At 45.4% G+C, this 13858-nt stretch overlaps 1 protein-coding gene across 4 annotated transcripts in view; it reads right to left on the bottom strand.

Moving 5' to 3' along the window:
* Window positions 1-3080: 3080 nt before the first annotated feature.
* PLEKHD1 (pleckstrin homology and coiled-coil domain containing D1) overlaps window positions 3081-13858 on the bottom strand; it is a 38130-nt gene continuing 27352 nt past the window's right edge. For 3 of the 4 annotated variants that reach the window (XM_026095860.2, XM_026095859.2, XM_026095863.2), the window contains 7 exons: window positions 13190-13284; window positions 12138-12231; window positions 10615-10793; window positions 9717-9849; window positions 8342-8486; window positions 6233-6382; window positions 3081-5618 (listed from right to left, as the gene is read on the bottom strand). In XM_026095860.2, coding sequence (XP_025951645.2) covers window positions 5458-5618; window positions 6233-6382; window positions 8342-8486; window positions 9717-9849; window positions 10615-10793; window positions 12138-12231; window positions 13190-13284 — 957 coding nt within the window. In that variant the 3' untranslated portion in view covers window positions 3081-5457. Of the gene's footprint in view, window positions 5619-6157; window positions 6383-8341; window positions 8487-9716; window positions 9850-10614; window positions 10794-12137; window positions 12232-13189; window positions 13285-13858 lie in introns of all 4 variants that reach the window. The other variant, XM_026095862.2, reaches the window with a different exon arrangement.

The following is a 13858-nucleotide window of genomic DNA, read 5'->3' as shown; positions in this document are numbered from 1 at the left end:
CTTTCAGATAACCTTTGCAATAAGCCTGCTCCTGTATCTTGCTACAAGAGCCACAACATTCCCATCTCCTTGCCATGTGGTTTTAATCTCCCTCACTGCCACACAGCCTGCTGAGAGATCAGTGCATCTAGCTAACAGTGCAACCTATTTCAGTCACGCAGTGCCCTTGAGTACTCGTGAACCTTGTCAAAGACGAAGCTTTGCTGTACATGTTCCAGCATGACCCAATATCTCTGCTGCCACGTTAATGCTGCCCTTGGCCTGCTCACGGCTGCGTGTTTTCAGCAGTGACTTTAACACAAGCCTCCCAGCCATACTTTCATGAAGGCTTACAGAGCCAAATACCTTTTTTTGTACTGGGCCTAATCCCTTTTCAGTGAGCCAGTTTTCTCAAATCCACCACAAATAGTTTGTTTTCAAGCCCTCTTGTTAAAGTGGAGATGTTAAAATTATTTATTCCTGTTTTGCAGAGCTTAAAACAAAACAGAGAAGAGAACTTGTTTTCCTCATGCCAGAAGAGCAGGGGCTGGCTTCTCCTGGAGTCAGCAGCTGATTCATGGAGAAAACAGGCGCTTTCTCCTGACTCACAGGATTAATAGCATAGAAACCAACAGCAGCAACGGATCTAGAGAAAGGACCTGCTCCTCTGCTCTTGGGTGCTTTCCATGGAGACATTCGAGGCAGGGATGCAGTCAGGAAGAACTCAAGGCAAGCAGAGTTTACTTATTATTTTAGGCATTTCAAACTTTGCACTTTTCATAATACAGCAGAAAACACTCAGTCCTAATGTGCTATTTATTGTGACACCTCTAACCTAGCAAAAGGTGCCTTTGCTACTCCCACAAAATGGCCTTCATATTTTTTCTCCCTCTGAAGTGCCAGAACTGCCACTGCTGAAAAAGAAGCGTCAGTTCCAGCACTACTGCTAAGTCTCATATTTCCTACTGAAGGCAAAAAGAGCAGACAGGATTCACAGACTTGGCTGAACCCTCAGCTGGGCCTTTCCCCATTGTGTCTTTGGAGTTAAGCCTGAAGTCAGAAGTAACTGAGTTACTTAATATCTAAGAGGAGATGTTACCTCAGTGGACAGAAAGCCACCACAGGTTGTTCAACAAACACCTAGCCAGGAAAGCCTCAAACCACAAACAGCTGGTAGTTGGCAGAATACTGCATGGAAATATCCCATGTGGTTGCCAAGCTCACGGTCTTGCCTGACTGAGCTGTTGGTGCCTGTCACACCTCCAGGCTCAGCCCAGCATCACTGTTCTCGGGTGAGTGACTACAGCTGATTCCTCTAGATCAGTCATTTCTCCCATTCATAGCCAGACTCGTAGACACTGGATGGATAATAAGTCTTGTGTGGACTAGGTGCAACATTGCAGAATTATCCTTGTGTCAAGTATATCAGCTAGAAGGTGCTAAAAATAATAGCATCCTCAGCCGTCACACTGGCAGAACAGGGCATAGACTTTCCACGTAAGCTGTGGTACCTGCCTGAAGCTAAGCCTTGGACAAAACTTCCAGAGCGTAGCCACCTTCCTGAGCAGAAAATTCTCCCTGCTGGAAACAACATGAGCCATCATCTGTCCCTCCACAGCAAGCAACTGCATGAAAAAGCATTTAAAACAGATTGTTTCTGTGAAAAACTATCATCTTATCTAACACACTTGATTGACACACTAACTTCCTAAGCTGAAAGCCTGATTGCCTACCATCTTGAGCTAAAAAAGCTGTACTCTGGAGCTAAAAGTTGCTACCAGCCTGTGTTGTGTCATGCACAGCAACACATAATGCACATCAGCGATTTATCCTTTATTATTGACTTCTGACCCTGAGGGCGGTTTCCATTTCTTCACTTTCTCTGCTTTAGAAGCAGCAGCTGGGATAGTGCAGCCTGCTTTTCTCCGCCATTTATTTCCATGCAATAGCAAAGCTTTGGGGGAGCTGATGACCAGAGCTGCCAAATCCCATCCACAGAGCAGGAACCACTCTTCTACACCCTGGAGAGAAACAGCCCAGAGGCTTTACACATCTTATGCTGAGACCAAAATTAATCCTTGAAATAAACCTTAGGGGGAGCCACTGTTCACACTGTGGAAAAGCAAGCAAGAAAACAGAAGAGAATCAGTAGGCTCCACATCTGGCAGCATTTGCAAATGACACAGTGTTTTAAGGCATCTCTGAAGAAGACAACTGGGAAAGCCCCCAGAGAACTGAAAAGCTCCTAGCTGACAGCCAGAAGGTGCAGATAACAGAAGAAGGGCCACAGGCCTTTCAGAACCTGTCTAGCTCTTCTGCAGTTTCTAAGGAGAAATCTCTTAGAGGTGCAAACCATTCTATATCATCTGCTATCCTTGGACACAAGGGAACAATTTAGGCAATTCTCATTCCCTTCCAAGTATTCTCAGTAGAAGAAAATGATCTGGCCCAGGATTACAAATGGAGCACATTTGAGCAGATGTGGGTTGCTCACTCAGCTGTCTTCCTGTTACTGTATGGCATTAAAAACACACAGATCAATGTAACATTGAAATCAATACTTCTCTGTCTTTTTGAGCAGAATAAGGAGAGCACCACACAAGGAAGATGCTACAGTGCATAGGCCCAGCTCTGTGCTGACTCTGCTGGGGAGCTCATGGGGTCTGGGCCGGTAGGTCCCTTTGCAGGACCCATATCTGCAGTAAGGAAGGACTGATGGCCAGCACACTGCCACATACAGCTTAGGGCATGGCTTGGGGAAAGCTCACTAGCTCCAGGTAAGCAAGGGACAGATGATTTCTTTACATTTGGTATATCCTGGCTTTAGCTTTATAGACATTTTAAAAGTGGAAATAGGCTTGGTGAAATAGGCTTGGTGTAGTAAATAAAGTGAGTGGAAGTGGTGGCAAGGGTGAAAGCATTTTACATACAGTCCTTTCAGAGGTGATGTTCAGCATGTAACACAACAACCACCCAGTGAAGCCAAACAAGTGCACAGGCATTAAATGAGACTGTCACAACAATTTCTCTTGACTCCTGAAGGGGCAATTTAATATCAGTTCAGGAACAGTGTATCAAAAACACAGGAATTCACTCTAGTGTTAGTGTAATTTTTATTTATTTATTGCTGTCAAGATGCACAGTAAAGGAAGAGCGCATATGGCTATCTCCTGAGTACAATACCTCTATAAATCCGATATGGTGGCATTTGATGGTAACAGATCAAAGGTGCTGCATACACAAGTCTCAAGGTGATTTTCTTAACTGTCTGAATTACAGATGTGTTCCCTGGCTGTACTTGTTTTCTGTCCCTTCCAGCATTACATAATAAAGATCTTGTAACTGGAAAATAACCAGAGATGTTGATAGGAAGGTGTAAAGGGGAAAACAGGCTCTGGATGGTTTTCTAATAGCTATTTAGCCCTGTAGGAGCAAGAATTTGCCTGTGGCATTCTAGCAGGCAAACATGAGTGAAAAACACAGAAGGATCAGGAGTGTTAAGGGGAGATGCAAGTTTCCCTTTTCCTACCACATCCTTTGTCACTACAAAACATCAGCCTCCAGTGCTGGACCCTCTGGTTGCTTAAAACATCCTGTTGCCTGTCAGAAGTCAGTAACTGATTGACGTGAACAGTAACACACAGGCCATGTCTTCAGTGCTCTTCCTCTGGCCACATGTGCCCGCCGGGGGCTCTCGGCGCGCTCTTCTGGGCGGCGTGCCCTCCCTGAACGCTCCGCCACCTCTCCCCTGGCGGGCAGCTCAGGGCTCCCTCCCCAGCCTCGTCCCCAATTCCTCCCCAGAAACAGCACTGGAGTGGTAGGAAGCGACCTAGGTGGCAAGAAGCCAAACCCTGAGGCTGGGCAGTGACACGGTCTGCACGGGTGGCTAAGCAGCCACCCCAGGGTCACTTGACACAGAGGGTATATGCAATACCCAGGGTACTAGTGAGGCATGCAGCCCACCCCCAAAGCCCCAGTAAATCTGCACTTAAGAGCCCCTGAGCCTTATCTGTACCTCTGCTGCTAACTTTGTCACCTTTGTATCTTTTATACCTTGTTTCTCAATTTATATCTCAGGGATAACGGTGTCACTCTACTGAGCATGCTTGTCACGTGATCTATAAGCACTGAACAGTGCTGTTACTATGGCATGGATAATTAATAGGCCAGCTACTTGCTTAAAGAAGGTGGGAGAGGCTGTAAGGTTTGCACAATAAAATGATTCCTCTTTTCTGGCGTACAAGATAACCACAAGCAGGGCGAATCCTCCCCTGCAGTAGTAACCACATGGTGAGCACTTGGAAATGGACGGAGGCCAGCCAGGACCCCCGCTCTGAATAAGCTGTGCAAGCGCCTCTCCTATTCCAGCCTGACTATTGCTTGATTTGCCAGAGGTCCAGGTTTGACCAAGATAGCCTAGGCTGCCATTAAGAGGACTGGTAGAGAGCAGTACAAAGCCTTGGCTATGGGCTATTTACCACAGCACACACAGGGGTGGCTTCCTGCACCTCCACAGCTGCACTGCCTCACAGCTTGCTGGGGACAACGTTTAATTCTCAAAGTAGCAGTGGGTTTCACTGCTGGGCACTCCTCACCCACCTCTCCTAAGGTTGGTTTTCCAGAGAAGATGAGGAAGCCAGAGCTGAATCAAAGGCTCCTCCACCCTGAGTCTGTCTGTAGGTAACACCTTCTCCACACAACTCTGCTCCTTCTCTGGCTGTGACAAAGCCAACTGCCCTGGTGTGAGAAGGCACAGGCAGCACAACACAACCCCCCTCCAGTTTGCATCAAAGCTGCTGAGTTACCTAAAAGCTCTTCTCTACATATGATCCTTCTTTGGGCCAAATTTACAGCATTATCAGGTTGTCTCCATCTTGCACTGCTATCATTTGCTTGAAATGCTGTCGCATCAGGAGGCTGTGCTGTGTCTGACATCATTGCCTGTGCTTGGGAGGCTGGGATTGCTGCAGTCTTCAGGAAATATGCTCCTCAAAGCGCTCATAACTGGAGCTAATAATTGGCACTCATAATTGCAGCATGCCATTCCTTGCAGGGGATCGGGCAGAACAGGTAAGCTGTGTCTGATTGTGTCTACCTGGACCATAGGCTAATAAAGTTTCTCAGAAGCACTTGTGTTTGGCAGACAAACTAGACAGGAAAGAAAGGAAGAGGCACTCTCTGTGCTAAGGTCTGTAGTTCACTTTAACGCTGACTGTGGTATCTTGGCAAAACGTAGCCTAACATAAGCAGCTGAAGCAATGGGTGTGATGTGGAGTGAAAGGCAGAGCAGGGCTGCCAGGCTACCAGGAGCATTCAAACTAAAGCAAAGTCACTGTCTACTGAGGGAATTGCTTACACACAACTTTCCCCTGCTTTCCTCACCAAATGGCAAATCTCCTTTCTGACCCCATGCCAAATGACTTAACTTTTGCAGAGCTGAATGGCAAGTTGAGATCAGAAGCTCCCTCCCAATAATGGTCACTTTTCATCCCCTGAGGCAGAATCTTTTTGCGACCTCATGATTTGATAGAGAGTTTCCCGGAAGCGCTGGTCCCGGCTCAGTCTTTTGGCTGCTTCCTTCAGCTCCTGAATGCTATCAGCTTCTGCCTGGGAAAAGATGAAGGACTGGGACTGCTTCACTGAAACGAGAGCAGCACAGAAAGGTCAATGCTCTAAGGCAGGGACACATATTCAAACTCAAGACAAAGTTTTAGAGCACCTGAGCCATGCAATCACCATGTCTGAGGGCTTGGCAAGGGACAAGTTAACTGTTGCTCTCAAACGGCTTCACATTACTGTTTTCAGAGGAGGAAAAGGCTGACAGCATGGAAACACATCTTTCCTCTTTACAGTTCTGAGGTAAGGTTTCTTGTAGAACTTGATCTAACCTTGAAGTCTGCCTGCTTTGAGCATCGCACTGGACTACATAATGTCCAGATGTTCCTTCTGACCAAAATCAGTCTATGATTCTATCATTAAGCTGAAATCAACTTTTAGCATATGTTCATGCTGGGGCCCCACAGCATCACAGCAGTTAATGCATACCTTTCTGCCTACATGAAGAGAGAGCAAGTAGTATGCACTCTGTGCCTGCTGTCTGGACAGAGAAGCAACAAGTTTTTCTTTCTGTAGCTCTGTGGTACTTGCTAAGGAATAAAAATGTAAACCATTTGCAGACCTTACTGCTCTTTCAGCCCCATCTGCACATCTCTGCTCCTGCTGGATATAAAGGAAGAAGCTGCCCAACACCTACAATCATTCCATGAAGCACTAGCTCTCCGGCAGTGGAGGCGGCAGCTCTTTATGCGTCGAGTGGCAGCCTTATGGATGTACACGGAGTTCTTCATGATCACAGGCATCTTGGCCTCCAGCTCAGCATTGCGGATGCACTCTTCAAAGAACTCTGAGGAGAGGACAACACTGTGAGAGGTAACAGGAGAGATGCTTCAAGCAAAGAACCAGTCACCAGGGGTTGTGTTTGCTGATGGGCTGAGCCAGGAAATGACATTTGACACTTCCCTACAACTTCTTCACAAACAGCAACCCACAAAGCTCCAGAATATCACCAAGATGATCAAGTTCAGAATCACAGAAACCTCCAGTTCCCAACGCACAGATGCATACTCAAATTATGGAAAGAATGGCAGTAACCCATTCCCCCTCAGCCATTTCCACAATGGATTCAATAGACAAAGCCAGGTTTCTCTCCTCTGATATTAGAATAAGTCTTCTCTTCAGCTCTCTAAAAATTGAGTACTCTGAAGCCTTCTTACTGCTGCTTTCTTTCAAGGAACTCTAAAGTCAATCAAGTCTAGACCTATGGAAAAGGAGGGGTTAACAGCACTGGCATGGGTGAGAGCATCCAAGCCATACATGGCCAGGGATTTCTTCATACCCATAGCACGTACACAAATAACATGCTCCATTCAAAGCCCCATGTCCAAACTCTGATGACAATATTCTGCCTCAACCTGCCACACAAGCTCCTTTTTCTGTCCCTGGCTCACTTCCATCCTATGGTCTAAGCAACATATCTTCTGCCTTTCCTGCCTTGCTTTCCTACCAGATCCCTGACTGTACCCGATCCTTTGCTGTTTAGAGGGCTCACGCACAACTGCACCCCAGCTCTGGTGTGAAAACACAGGGTAGAGCTGCAGCAATCACTTGGAAGGGCTGAGCTGCATGGAAGATGCTATTTGTGTTGCGGCTGATGTTAAACGTCTCTCACTTTTTCCAGTGTTCTGTTCAGCCCATCTTTAATCTTTACAAGAAAACAACCCCCAAAATCTCTGACCAGAAATGAGTGTTGGGAGATATTCAGTGCCAGAAGTTACCTGCTCTACTTCTGTGGGGGTAGCTCAGCTCTGGCAAAGCACTGAGTTCAATGAATCCATTTTAACTCTGTTTCCTTAGCCTGGCTCTGAGCCCATGTGAAATTCAGAATCATGCCTTTGGCTGCAGTTTAGGAATCTGATGTAGAAACCACTGAATAATTATTATTTTGTGTGTGTGCGCGCTCGTGTGCGCGCATATCAGTCAGTGCTTCGGAATCCCACAGGACATTGATTTTTCTATAATGGCCAAAGACATCTACCTTTCACTGAAATGAAGCCTTAACTGTGTAGATACAGCATCGCTCTAACAGCTTCGACCACACTGTACTTGAAGATAGCAAAAAAGCAAAATTTCCTCTAAAGCTGCAAATATCAGTTTCAAAACCTGACTCAAGCCAGATTCTAGGGTAATTCCCCATCTTAAAAAAAAGAAAAAAGAGAGCAAAATTTCAGCAATAAGCCATGTGAAACCTTGGGTTCACATCTCACCTGCAGACTGCAGTTGTTTCACCATGGCAATGCTAGGCCGATGCAGTGATTCAGCTTTGAGTCAGAGTCCAAGCTTCACCTGCTCAGTCACCTACCAACATGTTGCTACAGCAACCACAGTGCTCCTTTAACCACTGATGTTTCAGTAATGAAGGCTGAGAAAAAAAGATTGTCTTGAGGAGACTCAAAAGATTCTCACAACTCAGACCTATTTAGTCGTCACAGCTCTGCCACAGCTTTCCTGTTTTTGGAACTTTTGGAAAGCATTTACTCATCTGTGCCTCTAGTTTTGTTTTCCATCAAACAGGCAAGGCTGGAATAATAATGACCTTTCTCAAAGGAGTGCAAAACACCAAGTATCTATATGGCACATCTGGACTCCTCAAAGGGAAGGTGTGGTAGAGGTACAAAGTGTTGGAGAGTGCACTAGGTGCAGCCTTGCTAGTTTAGAAACTCCTTTTTGTGTCTGGGAAGATGAGTAGAAATGGTTCCTCCCAGAAGACTTGTTCAGCAATAGATAAGATGGATGACTGACTTACTTCTCAAGTTACTGACATCTGCTTTCATTTTCTCCTCTTTCTCCTGGTTGCGATCCAGAGAATTTAAGCCTTGCTCCAAGCTCTGCAGTGCCTCCTCAGCTTCCCTCAGTCTCTTCTCCAGATCCATGCGCACTTTCACTTCAGCCTGAGGAAGAGAAAGAAAATAAGTATTCCTGAAAAACAACTTGTGTAACATAAGCATCCTGCTGATTGACAAAGTCTGTAAGGGACCTAACAAATCAGATAATATGGAAAGACAATAATAAAGAAAAGCAACAGAAACAACATATGAAAACATAAAAGTTGTTCCTCATGTTTTCAGACAGAATCTAAACTTGACTGACTTGTTTTAGTAACTCCCCTTTACTCTTTCAATTTCATTGCTGCTCCTCATTGTATGAGCTATATGGAATCAGAGATGGTATTTCAACACAGGAATTTGTACTTATGCAAGTATTTGCAGCAGAGCAAGAATAGCAGGACATCTTTCTGGCTGAGGCAGACTTGAGAGAAAGGGCAGTGAATTCCCACATAGGGTTGCACAGTACTTAAAATCAAATAGTTTAGGAAACAGTATACAATAGCGATCAGATGTAAAACAGTAATATGAGTGGAAGCTTAGCCTATATGAGTAACTAGTACAGCTTAGGTTATCTTCACTTTAGTTAGGCCAATTGGAAGGTTACAGGACAAGAAAATCTTGGAGGCACAGAAAAAAAAAATGAGCTGCAGTTGTTTGGACCAAAAAAAATACATTGAATGTCAAATAGCCAATAATAAGCATAACTTTACTTTGTTTGGATTAAAATAAAATAGCATAACTATGTCCAATTACCTTTGCATAGATTAAGGTATTTTCCATTATTGGGATAACGAAAGAAAGGGCTGGCGCCCTGTCTACGTTCTTCTGCTTTTGAACCCAAGGTTACGCAGAAATTCTCTTCTGCAGATACCCAAACTGAGATGTTCAGATTGATTCACTGAACATAAGTGAGACAGGGAAGATTTCTGCCCTGTTCTGTAATTTCCATATTGATGTTTCTTTGAAATGATCTATATTCTTGATTGTGTCTACCTTTTCTATTTTACTTTGTTTTCCTCATCTTGAGATGATGCTTTCACAGTAACAAACGGACAGAATCTTACTGAACAAGTTAATCAGCCATTAGAATGAGAAAATAAATAACAGTGAAACATAGATGTGAGATGGTAACCTCATGTGCTACCATGATGTGAAATGTAGCAGAAAATCAGTGATCACACTATGAAAAAAAATAAAAACAAGTCTCTCCTACTTGATAGAGGATGAACTGGAAGGGAAAGGGAGAGAAGTCAGGGCCTATAGACAGTGATTTGTGACATATGTGGTTGATACCTTGAGGTCTCTCTCCGTCTGCTGCTTTTCTGCAGTCAGCTCCGAGAGCGAGTTCTGCAGTGCTTGTGACTGGGAAGAATAAAACTCCCGCTCCTGCTCCAGGGCTCGGGACCGCTCCTCATTCTCCTTCATCCTAGAGCACAGCACAGCAAACGAAGATCACCATTCCCACCCCAGCACAACTCACAGGAAGGAAAGGGCTCAATATCTTCATGGACTGTGTGTAACTATCTGGTTGGCCTCAGTAAAGAGTCACTAAGGGGACAGTTTCCTCAGTATGATCTGTGTTTCACATCAGTTATGCAGGCATTGCTGGAGAAAGAGCCAGGTGGATAGTTCTTCAAAGGGATATTCTCAACCCCCAGAACAGGTTCACGAGCCCCAAACACTTCCTATAGACAAGTCCAGGAGCACCAGATGAATTCCTGTGCCTCAGCCCTGATGTGAAAGGAGCAGTGCCAAGTGCCAGCAGGTTCAGCTGCCCTGCCTTACTCTGCCCATCTTCTCTGAAGCGTTCGTAACCTGAACTCCTGCCATAGGAATCAGATAGGCCTCCATACTTGTTCTGTGTCGGCAGCCAAAAAACAAGATGGCCACATCATTTGTCACAACAGAGCCAGACCAAGGTAATGTTGGCCTCTTCCCTTTATCACACCCATGAATGAAAACTATAAAGGATTTCATCTGTGCTGGTCTCAGGTAAATGGGTGAAAAGTTTGGAAGTGATCCTAGTTCTAAGACTGGAAATATCTAGCCATGCCCCTTCTGATTGCTTTTCATCTGCAAGGGAGGGAGGGAGGGACAAATTTTTTTCCCATGAGCCCTTTCTCACTGTATGGCATCCTGTTTCATGCCCCTGTCCCTGGCATCACTCTAAGAGCCCCTGCCCACACTTCACCTCTTCTCTGCCAGGAGTTTCTCCTCCAGCAGCTGCTGCATCTTCTCTTCGATCTGTTGCAGGCTGCAATGCAGTCCCCAGCTGGGGCTTTGCTCTTTGCTGGGGCTGGTTGGAGGTGGGAGCTGGCTCTCATTCTCTTCCAGCATCTCCAGTGTTCGCTGCTTTTCCACCGAGAGCTCCTTAAGAAGGACAAATAAAGACTGTGAGTACCAGCCAGGTCTAAAATTTCTGCTCCTGTTCCTGCCTAGTTCCTCCCTAGTGAGTCCCTCCACTCTTAAATCCATATTCCTCACTCGGGTTAAAAACAACTAAATCTAGTTTTCCATCCCTGCTTGCCTCTCTGGGAGCAAACTTCCATCATAGCCTTTGCTTATGCGGGTGAGTGGGCATTAGTTTGGAGACTCTTTTGATGTGACATGCTAGCAAGGAGCCAGCTCAGGAGATGCAGGCTTGTGCTTCCCTAGTGCATCACTCAAGCAAGCAGCTTCCCTGACTTTCCACTTCTTCCCTTCAGGTCTTTTCTCACCTTGGTCTTAAGTGTAGACTAGAGGAATCCCCTCTGTGGTGCTTCTGGCTACAGGGCAATAGGACATTACTGTTTTCCTGTGAAATGCTCAGTACATTGTATAACTAGAGCATGCATGTCCCTTCCAAAACCTTGCAGTTCTTTTTTCATACCCACAGCTGTGGGCAAGGAGATTTCAGAGGAACATCAACAATAAGTTTTTGGACCAACCTGCAGGATTTGATAAGAACATTAAGGGTGAGATTGAGGCTTCAGCAGTCCAGCTGCATGGAAATTTCAAAAATTACATACATTTAGAAGAGACACTTCCCACCAGATCTACCAGAGTGATGCCAGGGAAAAAAGGGTTTAATACGTCAGCGCTCTACTTCCTAAATTCTCACAAGGTACCCGATTTTCTGGGAACCATATTCAGTTCTGTGAACAAGGAATGCCTCTCTGCTGCTCTATTTTCTACCAGGGCAATGGCCTAGGGAATTGCAGCTCAAAAATATCAGAGAGCTACCACAGCATCATAGCCACGCTGGTTGGAAAGGACATCTGGGAGCCTCTAGTCCAGCCTTCTGTTCAGAGTAGGTTCATTAACAAAAAAAGACAAGGCGTGACTTTGTATAGTCAAGTCTTGAAAACCTTTAAGGATGGAGATTACAGAACTTCTCCCAGTGCCCATTTGACCTGCCCTGTCTGGTGAAAATTTTTTCCCTGACATTCAGCTTCCCAAGCTGCAACTTATGGTTATTACCCCACATCATATCCTCTGGCACTGCTGAGAAGAGTTCAGTTCTGCTGAACTCCTTGACACCTCTAGCCCTTTTCTGAAGGGGATTTTGCCCTTCATATCTGTTACTGAATGAATCCATTAATCTGCACAGGATTCAACTCTGACACTAGCAGATTTGAGATTCATTCCATATGACAGCGTTGCTTTCAGCCCTGCTCACTTCTCAGGGATTCTTCCCAAAATGCTGTCACCCAGAGGAGACAAGTGGTCACTCACCTCCAGGGTTTTCTGTAAAGACTGTGTCAGGCTTCGCAACTCTTTCTTTTCTTCCTCCACTCCTTTAAGGGAGTGGGCTGTGAGCTCTAGCTCCCTAAAGAAGCAAAAATGGTGATAGCTATTGGAGGGGAACAGTAGCCCCACAAATGGCACTCAGGCTGCACAGGCTGTGGATTTTGAATGCAGGACCTGCTAGCAGTGGTTTGTACAGACAGCCCTCAAGAGTCAGAAATCCCAGGCAGGAGTGTGCCAGAAAACATTATGGCTTGAACACACCACAGGTCTCCAGGAACTTAACTGTGCTTCCTGACCATTAAATCAAACCCAACTGTTAGTGTATTTCTCTAGCAAGAGCAGGTCCAAGGTTACAACTGGAATTGCTCAGACAGAGTAGTTTTCTGTAAGCAGGTATATTTCTATCAGAACAAAAGCGGTTTGCAAAATCCACCAGTTTTTTTGAGATGTCATTTAGGGAATAAAAGGAAAAAGAAAAGGGCAATGGCATAACATGCCCTTTCAACATTTAGGGCAAAACATTTGGATCTTTCCCTTTCTAAATACATTGGTTGTTTGTATTTGGGATAGTAAAACTGTTAAAAAGAGAAAATGATTCTCAGTGTGGCAACTCTCGCATCCACCCAGTGTCATTCAGCTGATTCCCAAGCAATTGCAGAAAACCATATTCACATGTCTGGAGCGCATATGGCTGGTCAGAGGAGTAAGAAAGCTGCCCCTCTGAAATATAACACCTGTCTGTTGCCATACAACCTCGACTATTCTGGGGTTTGCTCATGTCCCAGTCCGCTTGAAAAGGAGACTGCTGGAGTCTTAAATACAAAATGAAATTAAGCTGTATTCTATTGGCCACACAACTGATCGCAAACGCAAGTAAACACATCTCAGCCACTTCTGTTTTGGCCAATACTGCATTTGCCCCCTTCCTGCATACACAAAACATGCGTGTTTTACCCACTTTTTTGATTCACAACCACACCACCATTCAGTGTGGGAGTTCCTGTCCTTTTCCTGCCCTGCCCAGTTTCCTCCCTTACCGTCTGATCTGTTCCTGTTCCAGCCGCAGCTCCCGCACTACCTCTTCAAACTGGTGCTTTTCTGCTTCCAATACCTGGTTTAGACGCTCAAGTTCCTGGAGGCAAGGAGGAGAGGAACATACCCTGCTATGTTCAAATTTGAAGTGGCTTCCCTTTCGATAACGCCTGTGACTTTTAATATGCACTATGTAGACCACCATGTCTGATTTCTCCACAGGCAGTTAGAAGGGATTGAAGGCTGGCTGAGGATTTCCAGACATTGAATAGTCCCAGCCAGGCTATCAGGCATCTGGGAATCCCAGACATAATCCCTGCACAGATCAGCTGTGCAGCACATGTACAAAATACCCAAAGCCTCCTGGGAAAGTTGGACTCAAAGTGCACATACCTTCTCAGGCATCCACATGTGCAGACACAGAAAGCCTAAACAGATGTGTGACAGCCCCAACGCTGCTGCTCCTGAAGGGCAGCAGCTTTACTAGTCAACCTCACTTCTCATCCCACTTGGATGGGAAAACACAGACTGCACAATTAGGTTTGCACAGTTTCACCAGCCAACATGCCCTATCACTGCCTTTGTGCTAACAAAGCAGTGCTTAAGCGTGCTGATGACTACCAGCTAGCCTGAAGTGGTAAAAGGGTCTTTTCTCCTAGTCTAGGAGCAGCCAA

Source organism: Dromaius novaehollandiae, chromosome 5, assembly GCF_036370855.1.
Source record: "Dromaius novaehollandiae isolate bDroNov1 chromosome 5, bDroNov1.hap1, whole genome shotgun sequence".
NCBI lineage: Eukaryota > Metazoa > Chordata > Aves > Casuariiformes > Dromaiidae > Dromaius > Dromaius novaehollandiae.
Note: the sequence above shows the minus strand (reverse complement) of the source record. Positions and strands in the feature narration are given on the sequence as shown.